Here is a 21,048-nt window from a genome sequence, read left to right on the forward strand (position 1 = left end):
GCAAGTTACTGCCAGCATGACAAAAGCAACCACAGCTTCACCTCAGCTGTAAACACAAGGGCTGGGACTTTCCCTGAGACCTTGACGGGAAGTTCTTTCACCCTGCACAGACAGACAAGGCTTGCAACATCCCCTCGTCTCGCCCTCCCCTGTGCGCTCACCCTGGCTTCCACTAGATAAATGCCAGCGAGGCTGTCGGGGTTTCCGCACTCTGCTCGGGGCAATAGGACCTCTCTGCAGCTCCTGAGGTCTCTTGCTCCATCACAAACAGCATCTCACCGGCTGGGAAACCACTGGCTTGCCTAGGGGGACTGAGAAGGTTGAGTGCACAGGTGAGTTTTACACAGACAAGCCACAGGTTTCTCTTACTTCTGCAGGTGGGAACAGGGAACAGAATGGCTAAACTGCCAACCTGAGAAGTTTATGTGGGCTTGAACTTAAATTTTTAAGTCTCCTGATAAAATTTTACCCCAGCCTTTCTCCCTGCTAGACAAAAAAATGCAAAGCCAGGGCATGTCTCCTGGTCTTGTATTGACATTATACAACTTGTTAGTCACTAAGAGCTGATGTAAGGAAGCCCTGAGACATAGGGAAGGATTTGTATCTGTAAAGTTAGGACAAACCAGAACTTTGGATTAGTCAATTGGTATTCAGAGAGCTTACATAGCAGGTAACAAGTTTATTTAATCTTCCAGAGGTGTTTGCTATAGTTAAAGAAGTGGAGAAGGCTTCTGCAAATAAGGCTTGGGCAGTGGGTTTTAAATGATGAAGCTAGAAAGTGGATTTTCTTTCCTAAGCCAGAGCCAAAATTCTGGTTTGAATTTTAGTAACAAGTGCAGCTACTCCAAGAGTGTTTGATTTACCCCAGATCATAAGTTATCACTAATAACAGTTGGAACTAATGATTCTTTTCACTTCTGGATTAATATGTGGATTTCATGTTTTCTCTTCCCGTTCAAGTAGCATACCAATTTTAATCCTGTTTAATATTTTATAAGCAAGGGGCTTCAATGCTGCAGAAAGAAATGAATTTTTCTTAAATATTGTCTTATACTAGCTCCACATTATTAATTCAGAGAACATTTGCAGCTGTCAGAACTGTTCTTCAGCTTTGATATAGGAAAATTTCATATCCCCTCTAAATCTGCAACACAAACTGTCACTCAGAATATAGGCCAATTTTTCAAGATTGTTGAGACTTTATAAAATGATGCAATTAGTGGAAGATGTAAATTCTTTTTTAGCTGTGGCCTTCCTGAAGCTCCTAGATTTGTTAATAGCAATGATTTAGACTAGCATGAAGTAGTACTGTAACTACATACCAAAATATTCCAATAGTCATTGAGAAATCAAGCACCCCTGTACTTTCTTCCTCCATATTGGAATTTTCTTATACAAACATATTAAGCACTTTTCATATTTGTACACTTTTAGACAGATGGCACATTTTTAAATTACTTCTCTTAGTTACAGGCAGATATGATAACTGGATAAGGGGTCTACTTCGTGTTAAGAAATTGTTAACGAAGTGTGTTGCCTACATTAGTGTTTCATTTCAGAGCAGGAGCTCACTTGGGAACTGACTCTGCTGCCCTCCACCACATACCATGCCATGTTTCACATCGCAGAGCAGGCTGGGGACATGCAGTCTTGGCTGCTCTTGGGTGAAACAAAACAATCCCACCGCTAATGGCAACTAAGCTCACAGCACCAGACCAGAGCTAGTCCAAAGTAAAAACCCCAGCAACGTGCCTAGCGTGGGCGCTGGGTTCTCAGAACCAGCTTTTCCTCCCTACAAACTCAGTCCCTCAAAAATACAGACAGCAACTGAGGTTTTCAGGGAGAGTAGTTAAAAATCTGCATATTGTAAAGCCTCCCTCACTGCTTTCCAGTCTATTTTTATTAAAACCTGTTTATTTGGTAACTTCAAGATTTGAGCCAACCGTTTCTCCCATTCTGTTCTTAGTTACAGTGCTAGCAGAATGGAACTGCAACATTTTAAACATTTTATTTTCTGTGGGGCATTTTATAGTTGTTGGCATTTTGACTTCATTTTTATTCTATTTAGATTTTAATGTATATTGACTTTGGGTTTTGAAAGCTGTTTTGGGGGAAGAAAAGGTAGGGACAGGTATTTGAATGTCACCTTTACAGATGCTTGTTGCAGTTCAAATGTGGGGATTTTTTGTCCCTGCATGCTCTAAAACAAAAAATTGGGGTGTTTTTCCTCTTTTGACATTACTATTTAGACCCACGTACTCTTTCTTTTTTCAAAATTTCTCCCACATGTATTCCCCTTAGTGAGAGCACGGCCAATGAAGTAGTCAGTAAATTCACTTACTTGATGTCGTAGACAGGGCTGTGAGAAATGGGTGCACTCTCAAATGTCCTCGTGGAGTATTTTCTGGGCTGCCAACGACAGCTCTCTCCTATCTGCTGCCGCGGTTTGGGCAGGATGCTCCGGCAGGGCTGCGGCAGGCAGTGGGTGGCAGCTCGGGTAAGCGCTGGTTATATCGGTGCTTCTTGGAAACGGAGGAGGAGCGGGAATAGCTGGCAGCAAAAGCATTAATTAGAGGACTGACAAAGCTGCCTCCCAACCTCATAGTGACTACTGAGTACAGCCCTGGAGACACAATTGCAAAGGTGGCTTCAAGCCTTTTTTTTTTACTTTACTAAACTGTTGAGGTGACCCTCTCCTGGTGGGATTACCGGAGGAACGCTTTAACTTTGGTGGTGGTGATGTGCTGGAGGTACAGATTCAGGCTACCTGGCTCAGGACTGCTCTTCTCATGCTTGGATGAGCCGCTTTGTGTGTCGTGCTGGCAAAGTGCTGCAGATCACCCTGGTTCAGTGATAAGGCTAGGTCTAAACCTCCACTGGGAGATGCAGATCCCATGACTTGCTTAGGAAAACATGCGGTTAAGATTAAATCAGGAGTGAGGACAGGTTCTCAGCTCTGGATGATTTCCCTCCATGTGCTTTTCCCAAGTGGAACAGCCTCACCAGGACAAATCTGAATGTGCAGAAAAACCATTTCCATAAACAGCATGATATCTCATAAAAATGAGAATATTAATAAATTTCATTTGAATTCTACAACCTGAACTGCACCAGAGCTTCATATAATTTGGCACTTCAAAGGTGCTTAATTATAATAATCTGCTACAAACTTCTTGATCAATGGTGGAAGCGGCTCAGCCATCCACCTCAGACAAGTTACAGCACCTGAGGACTGGGATCAAAGTGTTTTACTGCTGCCTGTCACCAATCCATTAGTGATACCAACTATGTGAGCAAGTTTCTGTAGGCCTCTAGATAAACAAGCCTTAAGTGCTAAGAAATTTAGTGGAGAAGTTGATTGCCGAAGAGCAAAACACTTTCTGGCATCATTAGAGCACAGGAATGTTTGACAAAGGATTTCTCTGGGGTGGTCCCATGCTACAAGGACTGTGAGAGCCGGAAATATGTAAAAAGACATGAGTACTCACAACAAGTGGGTAATTATGCAATAATCGTAATAGCATAAAATGGTAATGCAATAAAGACAATGCGTTTATTCAGAAAACCCAGTTCCTCATTTTGTATTGCATTTCCTTGCTGGAGCCACAAGAGAGAGTCACCCTGCAGGAGGGAATTATTTTGTCCAATTAGGCAATTACAAAAGCAGCGTGACACTTTGTTTCGTACCTCCTGGCACCCTCTTCTTTCCTCTTCAGCTAAGTTTAGTAAGAACACATAAGCTTCTCATTTGTCTCTGCTCCATATCATATCCCAAATATCCACCTTTTCCTTCACTCCAATTGCATAGGTAGGGCCTGGCACACTCCTTTCTTGCTTATTGCATGGTCTTGACGTGCAGAACTAGGAGCGTAACTTCTGCCTTGACCCCACCTATTTCAGGGGGTAGGAACAAAAGATGCCCAGTGGTCTTGACTGAGACCCAGGAGCAAGGAGAAGACAGAAACCAGGGTGACTTCTCCCTGAAGGTGGCAGCCTCTGCGTAAGAGGGCTCAGGCAGCAGAGATTTGTAAGAGATCTTGTGTAAGGTTTCCTATGCCCCTGTGCAGTGGACCGTGGCACAGGAGAATGCTGGCTGCCCTGTGCTGCACTGTGAGCAATTCGGTGGCAATGCTGTGCTCCAAGGGCAGTAGCTCACAGGCAGTACCCTGGCAGAGAGGTTTCATTTGTACCAACGCCTAGGCCAGGAGCGAGGTAATGACCCGCTGCTGTGCACACCCATCCCTGCTTGCCAAGCTCGGGAACTACCAGCAGCAGCTCGGGCATCTGCAAAACCTGAGCTGAACTCAAAGGGAGCTTTGGTTAAAAAAAAATAACCAACTAGATCTTTCCGTTTCTCAGTATAGGATGCTGCCCTGAACACTTCTGCAAATTTTTTACTAATCTCATCTGTGGGGTTTTTTTATTTTCAAAGTATGTTTTTAAATTCAGGCTTCTCAGCAGTTAATTTTCCAAGCCTGTAGCTTAAGGTTGTTGCTTAAAGAGTCCTGAAGTCATTGGTGCAGTAAGAAGGGGAATTTCTTGAGAAAGAACTAGTTTTTAAAAGATTGCCTGATAAGAATTTTTTCTTGCTGAAAAATGCAACAGCATTTAAAACTGTCTCTTTTTTTTTTGTGAGGAACATAATTTCTTTATTTCTGAAAATATCAGTGTTCATTTTGTCCTGAAGGCAGGCATGTCTCTGCAGATGCCACTTGACTGCAGTCAAGTAGGAGAGCAAAATGTTCAAGTCCAGGTAAAGGACAGAAAGGAAACCAAAAGGAGTAAGTACATACATTTAATGTACTTCATATTAAGTGAATAAGGGAGCTGATTAAGTTATCCACTGTTAAATCGCATGTCTTCAAACACATTTTAGTGTATAGGCTTGTGTAAGCAAGAACACAGATTAATGATCTTTCTGTAAAATCTGCTTGGCCCCACTCCAGACATGTTGCAAATCCACATATATTTGTTTTGGCAAGAAAACTTCATATTCATGCTCCTTTTTCCTAAATCTTTCATCATATTCTCCCTCTCACTCCTCAGATTTCTAAGAGTGTAAGACAGCCAAGAACATTGTCACTGCGCTGCAGCAGCCACCTTGCCTTTGATTTTATCACAGGTGTTATGAAGCAACTGGGCTTTGTTTTCTTCCCACTTGTGCCAACCTGGTCCAAAAGCAAGCTAACTGAAAAACAACAATTCCATTAGTGTAAATGGGAAGAGAGTCAGGCTTGTCACGCACTCCTAGAGCTCGTAATAAATACGTAGCTTGAAGTCTTACATTTTTAGCACTATGAAGGTCTGGTTTTGGTTGGTTGCTGGTGTAATGCCAGCTAATTCCAGTCTCAGTGTACCCTACTGATGGGCTGTCAGTAAAAGCATCCCAAATAACATCCTCTGCCTCGTCCTCCATGCCTTTCGACAGACCACAATGACATAGGGTCACGACTGAAGAGCCATTTCTCACTTGTTGCCTTCTCTTTTGGTGGTACAGACACGCATATGGGTGTGTGTACGTCATGAATTTTTTAGGGTGTCCATTATTTTAGCCTGATTTCTGTAGGAAGTGAGACTTCTCTGATGATGCAGAGGTATGTGAGTGTATGTATGTTTATGTGTGTTCCTCAATCATTTTTTTAGTGATGATTTCAAACAAATATACCAGGAGGAGAGAGGGCTCTGTCTTCCTTATGTTACATGAAAAAAAGCAGCTGAAGACCCCACAGAAGAGTCCTGAAAAATGAAAGATTATACTGTGACTATATACATTTAAAAGACCTAAAAATCCACGAGAAGAAATGTTATAGGAGTCATGTCCTGTGATTGGAAACAGTTTCAATCAGCGCTTGTAATCAGCCAACAAACACAAACCCCTAGGAAGCCAGGCTTCATTATTTCTAGTGTTATTTCTATGTGAGACAGAGCTATTTGTTAATGTCTCTAAATGGCAGATAAAAGAATCTGAGAAGAATAGCTTCACAGTGAGGGGAGGACTCAGCAGGAATCCAGGAGGTGCTTCTGCACTTGCAGTGGATCTGAAAACCTGTCTTTCAAGGTCTCAGGACATCTCCTGGGCCAACTGGGATAAATCCAGTGCCCCTTGCGCTGTACGCAGGTCTGTCTCTCCTTCTCACCCTTGCTCACCTTCAGGTGTTTTATGAAAGATTTTCATTCTCCTTGCAGTTGACTAGGCTGGATTAAAGCTTAATACCTACACACCTCAGAAGAGTACAACAGCCCTGAAAAGACTGAGGAAATTACTCAAGTTATAGCTGGGTCTTACGTGTTTATGGGAGCAGCTGGAGGTGGTGAGATTTCCAGCCCTCTCAGTTTTTTGCTATGATTTAGACAACATTAAGCACATCTATTTAGGCCTATACTTCATCTGTTTGAAGAGCCTCCAGGCAGCTTTAGTGTTCTCCTGATAAAAAGTGAAGATGTGGGAAACGCAATGTCCTCTGTAGGAGGATTTATTGTCTCAAACAATTATTTTTTATCAGCTTTGTCAAAACTTGGAGCCCAGGATTTTCTGCTGAGAAGAACAGCAGATATTCATTTGCTTGAAAGAAAATTCATGAATAATTTGTTGTAATACGTTTGTTAGGAGCTATTCTGCTATTTTCTTTATGAGTTTAAGTACTGGATTAATCATGGGAGAGTACTTTAGCCACATGCCTTTCAGTTTTAGGTGTATCAAGCAAAGAAAATGCAGTTTATAATTTAGGGCAGATTTGGTTCTACAACTGTCAGCTTATAAGAAACAGTATTTGTTATAGACTGCATTCTTTCTCTCTCTGTGGGAATGGTAAAATGAGATTTTAAGTAAATGAGATATTGCCTCAGAGTAGTGTACATGTCTTTCTGCGGAGACTTTTTAAATCTCATTTCACCTGTTTTCCAAGCTACACCAGGACTACTGAATATTATGCATGCGTGAAATACTTCATAAAGATACTTCTGAAGCTGCAGTACTACATATGCAAGAAATGAAGTATTAATCGCTCTCTTTTTCTACTATATTTAATGGGCTATAATTTTAGTGTATTAGGGCACTTTTGTCCAATATACACCTTTTGATCATAGATGACAAGAAAAGCAGGATTCTCATTTACAAAAAAAAATCCAGCACTTGGGGATTACTTCTACTTGCCAGTACATGCAATAAACAGCCAAGACAATAATAAGAATTAACTCTATTCCTGAAAGAAACTGTTTAACTTTGGAGAACTTGACAGCATGGGAAACTAAAAATTACCAATGAAAAAAGTATAATTCCAAACAAAAATATGTACTCATTTACTTATTTGGTTGAAATTCACCATGCCCATCTACAGGTATACAGGGATTTGAAGGAAACAACGTAAAAAGAGACTTGATATATATATACACATATTAAAAAAAAAACAAACCACACAAAACCCAGCTGCTTCCACTGCCTTTGACACTCTTGGTTGTAGGCACTGTTCTTCATTGCCACCAGCATGAGTACATGCCATTAGCATGGTGTCAAAGCACCGTGGTTACCATGAATGCAGCCCACCCGTGATTGAGAAGAATGTATGTTTATCAGGTAGGGAAGGATCAGGCGTACGCAGAGGCATTGGGGAAGCAAACCTGATTGAACCTGTTTAGTCTGTTCTAAGAGGTATGAGGAAGATCTGCAGGACACGGGACACCTCCAAAGGGTTTATTTTCACCAGTTCAGCCATAAATGCCAATACAAGATCAGTTCACAGCTGCCCAGCAGGATTAAGATGTGTAATCACGTCAAGTCTGACAGTGTGCTGGGCTTTCTCTCTGTAGTGATGGTGAGAATCTGGTTTCAAAGTGTTTTGGAAGAGACACATCTGAATCTCTGTTGGTGAAAGGAATCGCAATGTGCTCAGCCCTGCCTGTGTGGTTCACACTATGTAAACAAGGTCTTGAATCCATGTAAGGAACTGCATGTTTTCAGGTGCTTCCTGACTGGAGAGATACAGAGGTCTGGCTGAAAAAGACCTTTAGCAGCGGCTTGAGGACTTATATATGTGGATGCTGTATGAGAAAGTTCAGCTGATCCTTGCTGCAACGACAATGAGAGATTTGGAAAAAAAGAAAACAGAAACAGACAAATCCTCTGTGTTAAAAGAGCAGTGGAGTTAAGGTGAGATGTAAAAGTCATGTCAGCAGCTTAAAATGAGGTCTACAGGAGGGCATAGTCTGAACCCAAACCGCTTATCCCAGATGTCCTGGTTTCACCACTATACAAGCAGAGTTAAACACCAAAGGTTAGTGAACCTGAGGGAAGAATTAACTTCTTCATGCAGCAGGATACTATTAGAGTTCAGCTGTGCAATGGACTAAATTTAATAAGCTCCAAAGTGTCAACCCAGGTGTCTCCCCATTGTTATAGAAAAATAACCCTTTTGAAATCTGGAGAAACAAGCTTTTTCTAGAAAGGTGAACCTAGAAAACAGACTGTTCATACTGATATTATAGTACATGAATCACTGGAATATGCAGTCAATACTGTTGTCATGACTCATGTATAACTGTATATGAATTCACACAGATGAATCTACCCCTAGCATGCTCTATAATCGGCCAGACGTATTACGTCAGGACCTTTATTTGCCTCCAGAATGTTGTACTAGAACAATGGCAAGCTGCTCCAGAGAGGCCATTCTCATGCCTAGCACTGTTTATTGTTTGCATAGTGTAACAGTCCCTGCTGTTATTTACAAGGAAATAGCAGTCAAAATATTTAGTTTACATAGCCTTTGATACTTCACTTTTTAAAGTTACGCTCCCATAATATTTATTCTGCATATAATCTTTATGACCACCTTCAGGATTATGATTTTTAGAATGAGCTTAAAAAGAAAAAAAAAAAGATTATAAATGGATCAGTGTTGTAAATCTTGAGACTAGTTCCTACAGTAGACAACACCATAGCCTACCTGGATCACAGCTGTGCTGGCCATTAACTCTCTTCTTATTCTACTTATAAACCTTTCTTTTACATGGCTATGGATCAAACTCCTGGCAATGCTTTGGCCATTTATCTTCTCATAGTCCTTATATCCTACTTCATCTTCTAAACTTTTTCCCTGAATCAAAAGATAAAAGAACACAGACCCGGTAGAAGGTTTTGGAAAATGATAGAGGGGAAAATACAGAGGTTCTGTCACGGCTGTGAGCCACCACAGGCCACCAGACAAGATCAAGTGCTCAGAAATGGATTTGTCCACCTAGCAGAATAATAAGCAGAGTATACTAGATTCTGAAGGTGGGAAGGTGATGTTCCATGAGAAGTACAATTTGAGAGGAAAATGAGGTCAGAAGATTTGGCAGCTGCTTAAAGAAACTATGTTAAAAGCAGAGACATAAAGATTGCAATGCAGAGCAAGGACTGCAGTAAGACAGCCACGTGGCTGGAGCTGTGAGTTCTTCAGAAACTTCAAACTCAAATAGCATACATAAATCAAAATCTACGGACAAGCACAGAAGAATAGTACTAATATGTTGATAAGATTTGAAAAGCCACAGCACGGAAAGAAATGTAACTAGTAAGGTACACCTAGAATAACAAGAAGCTTCCTGTAAAAACATAAACTGTTAAAGGAAAATCAAGGAAAGAATTGATCCACCACTCAACTGAGAGAAAGCTATTGACTAATGACTCCAAGAAAGCCAACTCTGTAAGGCCTATTTTGCTCTTCACTAGAAGGGTCAACCATGATAAAAGGGTTTACACCAGTAGCAAAGAGCTGAAAATTCCAGCCAGATGACAGAAGGAGATTAGGCCGTGCTCAGGTGAGTTAAATGACCTGAGATCAGTGAGGCTGATGGAATTCACTTCACATTGTTCAGGGGATAACTGAAGCATTTCCACAGCCATTAATAACTATCTTTAAGAACTGTGTGGAAGAGATAGTTTTGAAAGACTGGAAAGGCAAGAATAACAGCTGTCTTTAAAAGTAAGAAGAAAGAGGAGGTGCAGAATTATGGCCCAATCCATTTAAGTACAATTCTCAAACAAATAGAGGAAGCAAATAGAAGATAAGAAAGAAACGGGTTATAGGCACATGGATTAATCAAGAACAAATCATTCCAAACCAACCTCATTTCCTCTTATAATGGGATAACAGGCCTTGTGAATCACAGAGGCTATACAACTTGACATGAGTGAAGTTTTTAGTACGGTAAATGTTAGAGAAGATTTTCAAAAGCATACTAGGAAAATGCAGCCTAGATTAAACTAATATAAGGTAAGGTTCTGCAGACCGAGCGAAAGAAACATTTTCAGGCTCTCAGTTAATCATTGTCAAAATGGAAGACTACATTTACTGCAGATATACAGGGGGTCTCTCCTGGCAAAAGTCCTGTTCCAGAATTTCATGAAATGACACAGACGCCGGAATAGACACTATGCTTATTAAAGCTGACAATCTGACAAAGTTGAAAAGGGCTGCAAGCACGTTAGAGGACACCTTAGAAATCAAAATGATCTTGACAAATTGAAGCTACAGTTTGAAAAAATATGGTGCTATTCAACAGCGACAAGAGCACAATACAGCTCCGAGTCACAAAAAACTACAGAAAGCAAGGATGGAGCAAGTGGCGTGGGAGCAGTCCAATTAAAGGATTTGGTGTAACAGGATGCATTTACATTAGTATTTCAGTTCTGATCAGATGTAGCAGCAGATCACCACTTTTCAAGCTTTGCTTTACAGCACAGAGAGCTCTTGGAGCATATGAAACTAGATTCCTTTCCACGAAAGCTGAGCCAGAAGACATGCTTTAGGTGCACCCCAATGCACTGCAGCTGCTAATGGACACTCAGGCTGTGGTGGTACTAGACCAAAGTTAGTCCAAGGTGGAAATCTCTGACACATGGATAGTGTGAACATCATGTGCTCAGCACCAGCTGTTTCACTCCACATCTTGGTTCCTGTTGCCACACACTAGTTGTTAAAGTACTCATAGCCTTAATGCATCACAAGCTGACTATGAATCAGCTGTGATGTGAATAAGACAAATGTGACAGCGGGATGATGTGTTGTCTATGAGGCAAGTGAAGCAATCCTTTTCTATCTGGTAAGATCTCAGCAAGAGTACTGCATTCAGTTTTAGCACCACACTTTTAATTAACAGTTGGAGCAGTTTAGCCTAGAAAGATCAGAAGAAAGCCATGAGGAAGACCACCACTCTCAGAAGCATGAGTTACAGGGAAAGATCTGGGGTTGCTTTATCTAGAGAAGAAGAGAGTGAAATTGTAACACCTTTCATGTCCAAGAAAGGCTGCTGCAAAGAGAAAGGGGATAAACTGACACCTGTGTCTACTGTGGAGGAGGTGATACAGACTACACATAGGAAAATCTGCCTAATATTATGGCTGAGAAAGCAGTAAGCGAGGAAAACTTCAGGATCCACAACATAGGAAGGTTTTACAAACAGGTTAGAAAAGCATCTGTCAGACTTGGTTTAAACATAGTTCATCCCACCTTAGGGAGGGAGATGGACTAGATAATCTCTTGAGATCACTACCAGAGTTATTTGTTTTGCTTCTTTTTAAAATGTAAATAGTAAAATTACTCTTTCCTGCTCCTTTCATCTTGTCTTTCTACTTTTTTAATCATTCCACTGATCTCCCATCTGCCATTTCATGTTATATCTTTCTGATCTTTCCATTATCCATCCCAGTGTGTGTCTCGATCCTATCTCTGCCTTTCTGCTTTTGGCACAGTACTTCATCTGTGGCATTGCTCCTGCTACAAAATCCCTCCTTTTTCCCATGTGCAAAGCAATGTGCCTGTCTTCATTCAAATTCCTACATAACCAAAGTATTTACATATAACTGCTGAACTAAACATTGTACCTTCATTCAGTTCCCCTAGTGTTTATGCAGTGGGTAGAAACACCAGTTTTGCAGTTAGCTTCTTTTCTTTCAGAGCCTCCTTTTAGCATTAGTGACCAAGTAAACTCACAGATTACCACCATTTTCCTTAAAATAGGATCATTCAGTGTATAAGAATACAGCAACAATGCAGAAGAGAAAGGACACAGTTAATCATTACAGAAGCTTACATGGATTATCTTTCAAATAACAAAAGGCATCACTAGTGCTCTAATGTTAGGGGGATGGATATAAGCAAAAATATTATGTATGGATACAAATCTCTACGGCTTTTTCTCAGATAATATATGGCTACATATATAAAAGAACAGACAATGATTACTAGATGTTTCTTTGATGGTATTTCTGCTTTCCTCTGGTGCTTTGAGAGCACTCAGCATAACCCATGGGCATGGAGCAGACGCCCACTGCCATCGGCTGCTTACTGAGACCCCAGTGTCAGCCTTTGGGCTGAGCTCCCACACACCAGACTGGCCCTGTGTCCCTTGTGATGTACTTCTGCTTCCCATCTTTCACACTGATGTATGACAATAAAACACCTTGTCCTATAGAAAATTAGTATCTTCTTGCATTGCAGCTATCGCTGTCATGGACTCTGGGAGGCCATTTGCCTTGTTTTGAGTTTATACCCACTCAGTTGCCATCAGAGGCTGCATTTTCTTCAAATACACATGGCAAAGCCAGAATTTATCTACACATTGTCTATATGCTCATAACCTACCGCCTGAATTAACCTCCAGAAGTTCACTGCAAAGCCTACAACCTTCTTTTAGTTCAACAACAGCCAGCTGGAACAAAGGCATGCTGGAAGGAAGGAAAAAAAGGATTCAATGGAGAAAATTAATTTAATTTCTGTCTTTGTTAGAAGGAGGCATGATCCAGAAGGCCTGGGATTTAAAAGCAAACTTGCCTTGTCTTACATGTGATTTTCAGAAGTAGCAGATGCATTATTAAATTAATATCAGTTTTACAATATATTTAATTTGTTAAAAAATTCCTTGGTGACCAGTTTATTTCTAATATATAATGTGTACCATCATAACAGCTATGAGCATCCCTATTAAGTAATTCTTAAAAAGAAAAGGTAAAATCTGTTTACTTTATTCAATCTCTCTTGTTAAAAATGGTATAAGCTAAATTAGACAATCAATATTAAAGGCAGCTTTAACTCTCTTCAGTTTTCTATGGAATAATATTCACTGCCTTGTATAAGTCCCTTTACATCTCTAGATAGTGCTCCAAGAAACTGTATTTTGAAAAAAAGAATGTTCCTTACATTAATTTTTCTTTTCATCTCCCTCTTTTTCTCTTTTCTGGCAAGATGAGTCCAGTGTTCACTAGCAAATGAGATGCTCAGTATTAGTGAACAATGGAAGCACTTTATAGACTTATTTCTTGCTGGTGGATCTATTTCTATATTAAATATTTTTATAAGCTCAAACAAAACATAACTTTAACCGATCTACCAAATATATTACTTGATAACTTCCATTTGAGATTTGTTTTTTTCCAGTCTTACTTTGGAGAGGAGAATAATTTGCATAGTTCACTCAGCAATAACTTAATGATTTCTTGAGGGCAAATACAGAAGTTTTCAACTGGACAATCATGTGTTACAAATAAGTTTTACTTTTCATTTTAGATAGGAGCCTACTTTGTTAAAAGGAAATATATGAAGTAAGGAAAGTTGAGTCTTATTAGGTACTGAGTTGGACCATTTATTAATATTACATACACAACTCTTCTGTTCTTTTTTGAAATACAGACTATCCCCAAAAAGGAGTTTTATAGCTTTAGTCACATTAGAGCCTCATGGGACATTAATAAAGCCCTCAGAGAACAATTTTTAAATATGTCAAAGGACTTTGCATTTGTATGCATGTGTCAGAGCACAGAAATATGCAAGAGACATTCAGATAGATTGGTCCCTTTGAGGATCTATTTCCATGCTCAGTGTGTTACTTGACAAAGTACACAGAGTCCAGCTGGGTAGCTGGGACCGCAGCTTCAGGAGAGCTGGGGTTAACACCCTGCTGCGCAGCAAAGCCTCCTGTGGGACCTGCACGAGCCACACAGGCCACGAGCACACAGATCCTCGGGCCCTTCTCTGCCTGAGTCGATGCTTTGCCCTAATGACCAGAAGCAAACTCCCTTGGCAGCTCTCTAAATCCCAGGGCTCCCACAGCTCATTGCAAGAACGGTGCTGAGCAGGCACTGACGCCAACTGAGGGCTAGCTAGCTACATACAGAGCTAGTTCAAGCCAAAATCTTCACATATGATTCTCAGAATAAGCATTTCTCTGCCTGTCTTGCTAGTGAAGCTTACACCCCACAACACAGGCCAAAAAGATGTGTGCACCCATGACTCACAGCCCTTAACTCTAGGTCACAGCAGGGTAAGGGGAAGTTTAGGCTTGATTTTTTTTATCCAACAAACAAATGCAAGTTTGGGGTCAAACAATTTAAAATCATGCCAGATTTTTAAAAAGCAAAAACTATTCTGGCTAGAGAAAAACATAAAAGGAAGTGAAGAAGATCATCTCAGTATTTTTAAATGGCAGAGTTTCATTCTGAATGGTGCTTCACGGAAGAATATAAGTAAAGGTTAATAAACAGCAGTGGCAAAGCAATTGTTTTGGGTCTAGCTAACCCTTTCATGCATTTCTTTCCTGCAAACTGTAAAATCAGTTATTCCCACAGTTTTAATTAAGACAGTCACCTGCGATGCAGTGAAAGACTTGAATCAGGGCTCCTGCAAATTAAATGGCTGCTCTAAGTACTAAATTGCTGGCAAGCCAAGAGAGGGGTCTCTCAAGATCTCCTGTTGGAGGTCTTCCTTCGGGCCTTAGGTTTTCTGGTCTGAGTTCACCTTTTGTAAAGTGAGGACAACAGCATGTGGACCTACTGCAAGACCTTTGGAGCAGACCTTTTTGATTCTGTATTTGTATCATGGGTCTCACTCTGCAAGTACAGAGCGTACGTACTGCTATGGCATGGATAATATATTAAAGACTTTGAAGCTTCCAGGTACAGTGATAAAGGAGGACAGATAAAAACCTCAAAGAGAATTTTATTATGAGTAATATATAAATATAAAAAATAAATGTTCAACATGAAATATTCCAATTCCACTGTCCAAATGCTTCACGGGACATTCTTCAGGAAATTGAAGAACAATAATAAAACAAACTGGCACTGACTAGTCGTATTAAGGAAATACTGAGGACAACAGATAGGTTTGTAGCTACTTTTTATAATATCTCTTCTTCAAGTATTTTACAAAAGACCCTCCAGTTTCTAATCTGATTAGAAACACACTCCTCTTCAATGTTTTTCTACAGCATAAGTAAGCAGAAATTACTCTGAAATGTGTGCAACCCTTGCTCTCTGTGCTCCTGTATCTTTTCCTCCTGCTTTCCCTTTGAGAGAGGAAAACTGCAGCAGTTCAGCTGAATGTTAAAATCCATAAAATGGATGGAAAAGAGGGTGCCGTAAGAGATGTAGAGGTGAATATCCAGAACTGTTTTTTTAAAAACTGTACAGAAACCTTCTGAGAGTGTGTATTCAGAAGAGTGTGCAGGAAGCACATTAAGAGGCAAGAAAACTCTCAGATATTTTTTTTTGTATAGCCAGAGTGGATGCTAACCTTTCATTTTCAAGAGACTGATGTTTTGCTTAGTTTGTTCCTATTACTTTCTTTTTTTAACAGATGAATAAAAATTCTTCCAACATAATGGCTTTGGCTCCTAACACTTCTAACAAAAAAGAGACAGTGTGCATATTTGGAACTGGAGATTTTGGAAGAGCTCTGGGGCATAAAATGATTCAGGCCGGCTACCCCGTTGTGTTTGGAAGCCGGAGCACACAGACATCCAGCCTGATTCCCAAGGATGCAGAGGTGTTGAGCCATGCAGAGGCAGCGCAGAAAGCTGCCATCATCATTATAGCAATCCAGAGGCAACATTACAACTTCCTTACATCACTAGCAGAAATTCTCCATGGAAAAGTCTTGGTGGACGTAAGCAACAACTTAAAAATAAACCAGTATCCTGAATCCAACGCAGAGTACCTCGCTCAGCTGGTGCCCGGCGCTAAGGTTGTGAAAGCCTTTAACACTGTGTCAGCCTGGGCCTTGCAGTCGGGCACGTTGGATGCAAGCCGGCAGGTAAGACTGAGCAACGAGGGTTTCCTATGTCATAGAGTTATATACTGTATGGCTTCTTAACAGCTAGACAAAACACACATGGGACATACGAATCAGACAGGGTTGAGATGGTATTTTCACTATAATCGCCCATTTCAAATTAAATGTGAGCTAAAATTTACTTTTGGTTTGTAATATGGCATGACAAGAAATATCAATAGCTTGCCTCCGAACTTGGTAAGGTGTTTGGAGACACTAAAGCAGCAAGGAAAGAAAGACAGCAGAGCTACAAAGAGAGAGACAGCAAATCAGGGGGAAATGAGGGTTGCATCAGTTGTTCACTGGGATTATAAAGTTAAACAGAAAGGAGATAGGAGAAATATATCAAAGCAAGAATAAAACGAAGAGAGCAAAAAAAGGGATGCAAGGGATATGATGGGGCAATAGGATGAGTATGGGCAACAGAAGTGAGCTGGAAGATGAATAAATTAATAACGTTTTCTAAATCAGAATCCATCACCACAGAAGTTTAACACAACAACAGGGTGTGCAAACCATTTTAATCAGCTCCTTAACCATAGGCCAGCGAGCGCAGAGCTGGTCATAGGAAGCAACACAGCAGCTTACTTGAAGACAGATCTTTTATTATTACCCTGTTTTCTGCTGCTCTGAGGGGCAGTGCTCTTGTACGAGGCACAAAATCAGCCAGCTACTCAAACCACTGCTAGCTTTGCTTCCTGCTGCCAGATACATGGTTTTGGCTAAACTAAAGACCCAAGGACTTCCAAGCCTAGGCTCTACAAGCCTTCATCATATCAACGAGAGCAGAAATTGCCCCCTTTCTCCCAGTTCCAAAAGGAGTATTGTCTTGCACACTCACAGAAAAGACAGTTTCTTCACTATTTTACTAGACTTGGAAAGAAATAATATTTACTTTTATGATAGGGCAATCATGTTTTAAAGATCTCTGTCCCCAGTTCCCTGGAGTACTTACGGACCACTGTAGCAGCAATTGAAAATTTTGCTCCTATTTACTCCTATTGAAAATTTTTCTCCTATTTACTCCTATAAAATCTTGTGCTTACAAACTGCTTGCAGGTCTTCTGAAGAGTATGTCAAGCGTTCTAAGCAAAGACTTGTACTAAGTGTGTTATACATTGTTCTTTTCAGATACAAAATTTTGCCACTTGAAACAATCTCCTTCCCCACAGAAAAGATTCGTATTCTTATTTCTTGGACTTGTTGGCCAAGAAAGTACCCATAGGCTACTTTTTGCCTATATAAATTAAGGCCAGCAGGGAAGCCAACAAGTAGCTTAGGAAGCTTGTGCTCATCATCCATATCCAGGCAGGACGGCAGTAGAGAATGTCACAAAAGTCTGTCTAAATAAAACTTCTGTTTGTTTTTGGCTGCAGGTGTTTGTCTGTGGAGATGACATGGAAGCTAAACAAATGGTAATGGATATTGTTCGTGCACTGGGTCTCACTCCATTAGATCAGGGATCCCTCTTGGCTGCTCAGGAAATAGAAAATTACCCTCTGCGGCTTTTTCCAATGTGGAAGTTTCCCATTCTTTTGTCCCTTGGCCTAGCCGCATTCTTCTTCTTCTATTGTTTGACTCGTGACGTAATTTACCCTTATGTTTATGAAAACAAAAACTTCTCATTTTTTATTGCAATTTCCATTCCAAATCGGATCTGCCCTGTATTGGCACTCATCCTTCTTGCCTTGGTTTATCTTCCTGGTGTACTTGCTGCAATTATTCAGTTATACAGAGGTACCAAATACCGCCGTTTCCCAGACTGGCTGGACAAATGGATGCTGTGTAGGAAACAACTTGGACTAGTAGCCTTGGCATTTGCTTCTCTGCATGTTTTGTACACTCTTGTTATCCCAATTCGCTTCTTCGTAAGATGGAGAATCAGCAGTCGAATCATCTCCCAGGTAAGTTTTTTCCCCTGCTCTATGTCTTCCTTTCTTCTGGCCCTGTTACAAGTACTACCTTCTATCTTGAGCTTCAGAAATTCATGTGGACAGTCTAGTGTTCTTTATAATAGGGTTATTTTCCTAGTTTCTGTGTTCCTTTTAACCATCGGTATATCCAAAGTTTGTTGATACTGAGTTGAGTGGATTTCTGGCCTCAGTCTTCCTTCTAGATAGTTTACATATTAATAAAATAAGCAGGGAAAATTTAAACATTAAGAGTAATTTAAAGAAACATATTTCCCTATTTCTCCATATACCTTTAAGAATGGCACATATTTTCACTTTAAAAATGGCACATATTTTGACTTTCTGACCCTATTTAACAACAAAGGATCACATGCCTGTCCTCAACAGTAGGTCTACAGCAGTGTAAAACACGCACCACAATAGGTACATGGAACCTATATGTAATATAATGCCTCTTCTGCTTTTTGAGTAGGCGTTCAAAGTAAATCTCTGATGATTTTCAGAGAGTTAATGTATAACATTTATCTCCTAGTTACCTTAAAGGATATTTTTTCTGCATATTGATCCTAAAAGTGCTATCACTAAGATATACCTGGTCGTCTTTTCTTCAGGTACTGAACAACAAAACAGAACCACTCAACAACACTAATGCCTGGCTTAGTGACTCTTATTTGGCTTTGGGGATCTTAGGATTTTTTTTATTTGTTCTTCTGGGTATAACTTCCTTGCCTTCAGTCAGCAACAATGTCAACTGGCGAGAATTTCGATTTGTACAGGTAAGAAAAAGACTTATTCTAAAAAACCTTCTTCCCTTTAAACTATGACCACAGGCAGCTTTACTAGAGACTTGGGGCTTTCCTCCATTAGTATCTCCAAATGTGATGTGTGCACTGTCCACCATCACACAGTGAAAAAAAATCTACACAGCTATACAGCTCACCTGTAAAAAACCACAACTGCTCTGATGGCTGCTTATGGTACAACTGGGATTACTGCATTAACAAGAGAAAATTGGGAAGACATGAGCTCCTAAATGACAAATAGAAAGCTGACATTATGGAATTACCAAATTCCACTATTACACTAAGCCACAAAACATTTTAGCCATTTATTGGGCTAATTTTGTTGGTGCACAAGATAATTCAGTTAAAATGGGTCTGAAAAATGACTTTATAACTCAGATCCTCTCAAAGCCAAGCATCTAAAGAGAATCTGCAGTTTCTGCAGACTCTAAAAACTGCTGTGCCTATAAACAGGCTGCCCTTGGTAACACTATAATCTCAGCCCCCCGTTCGGAGGAAGCTTGGTGCAAGCTGCCATGCCTCCGCAGGAGCTGGGCTGGCAGGGGAGTGGAGGCAAGAGAAGGGGAAATTACTATCAATGAATGTTTTATCAAGGCCAAAAACTTGCACAGTATGGTAGTTCTGGATGGATTAGCACTGGAGCATATAAAAGCTTGGATCTCTCCACTGAATTTCAGCATTTTCTCTGCATTTTCACAAATATGACAACCAGTAGGCAGTATGTGTGAGGTAGCAAAAATTATCAGGATTGTTGATGGAGAAAAAAAAACAAAGAAGTGTGTTTCACCAAGACCCATTTGAATGAATCTTTATTAAAAAATAAAAAGAGCCTTTATATTACATAAAACAGTTTCATTTCAGCAGTCCCCAATTAGTCCCAAAGTTGGCACATTCCACAAAGCTTGCTGTGTCCTGTAAACTGCATTTGTTCTTGTTTAATTTACTGTTTTAACCTCCACTTCTTTCTTTCTCTCCTTTGTTCTCCCCTAGTCCAAACTGGGATATCTGACACTGATTTTGTGCACTGCACACACTCTGGTTTACGGTGGAAACCGGTTCCTCAGCCCATCATCATACAGATGGTATCTTCCAAATGCCTATATGCTCTCCCTCATTGTTCCATGCATTGTACTGGTTGTCAAATTTGTGCTGATATTCCCTTGTCTAGACAAACCTCTCACGCGAATTCGACAGGGCTGGGAGAGGAATCCCCAACACTCAGAACAGTCAAATTACATTATCAACAAGTCTGCTGTATAATTAGACTAACCTGTATTATCAAAAAGAAGAAAAAAAAATATTATGAAGGCATATCAAAATGAAGTCCTGAGCCTCCTTTATCTGGAGAGAGAAAAAGTGAAAAACTTGGCCAGGCCCTGAGTAAAATAAAGCCACCCCAATGACAAGCTTAAAATACAAATCAAATGAGGCCATTGAGTTCCTGCACCTCAGGCATGCTTTCACACAGGTGCAGGCCCTCTCATTTGCTCAGTATATTCCCCTTTGCCTATTCACCCTCCATTCCTAAGAAGGGTATGAGAGAAGTAAGTGGCGCTCCATGTCCCTCCTCTGTCGTTCCAAACCTCCTCCAGGGCTGGGCAGAACCAGAGTAACCTTTGGTGTTAGATGGCGTCTGCTCCTCTTCCCTATCCTGCCCATTGGGACTCAGGTCCACATGCACCTACACACATCCACACAGATCCACATGCACACGTGCATGAACGCACACCCTGCTTCCACTCCCAGAAGCCACCAGCACCCATAGAACCAGTGCAGGATGGATGCTGGCTGAGGAAGAGCTCTCTTCCTCCCAGCATTAGTTCATCCTCCATTAACATCTGATCCAAAAGAGACCTATGTTCATACCTTAGAGATAGTTCAATAAGATTTGTTTGGTTTTTTTACAGGAACTTTAATGTTCAAAGTGTATGGGCCAAGGATTACTGAATCCTTTCTTGTACTGCTCTACCAGAAACTCAGGTGGCAAGGGGATGGAGGAGAGACCAAAATGGCAGAAAGATGTGAGATGTGCTCACAAGCCTAAGGTTCTCAAGTATAGGCAAAAAGTGGTCAGTGATTTTTTGTGTAAGCAGTGAGTTGTAAGGAAAGAACCTGATGGAAAATCCTATTATATCAGGGGGTTGTATTATATGTCATGGTTATACCTCATGAAGATAATATTGTTGATTTTTCAAAAAATAAATCTTTGGATGCAATATTACAGATATTCTATGAAAATATATATAT

At 40.5% G+C, this 21,048-nt stretch overlaps 1 protein-coding gene across 1 annotated transcript; it reads left to right on the plus strand.

Annotated features, from left to right (window-relative positions):
- The first annotated feature begins 274 nt into the window (after window positions 1-274).
- Window positions 275-21,048, plus strand: STEAP4 (STEAP4 metalloreductase). The gene is made up of 5 exons (XM_050891804.1): window positions 275-332; window positions 15,612-16,067; window positions 17,462-17,989; window positions 18,610-18,774; window positions 19,792-21,048. The coding sequence occupies exons 2-5, from the start codon at window positions 15,612-15,614 to the stop codon at window positions 20,059-20,061; spliced, it is 1,419 nt and encodes a 472-aa protein (XP_050747761.1). The 5' UTR covers window positions 275-332; the 3' UTR covers window positions 20,062-21,048.

The sequence above is a fragment of the Gymnogyps californianus genome, chromosome 2 (genome assembly GCF_018139145.2).
Source record: "Gymnogyps californianus isolate 813 chromosome 2, ASM1813914v2, whole genome shotgun sequence".
NCBI classification, from domain to species: Eukaryota; Metazoa; Chordata; class Aves; order Accipitriformes; family Cathartidae; genus Gymnogyps; species Gymnogyps californianus.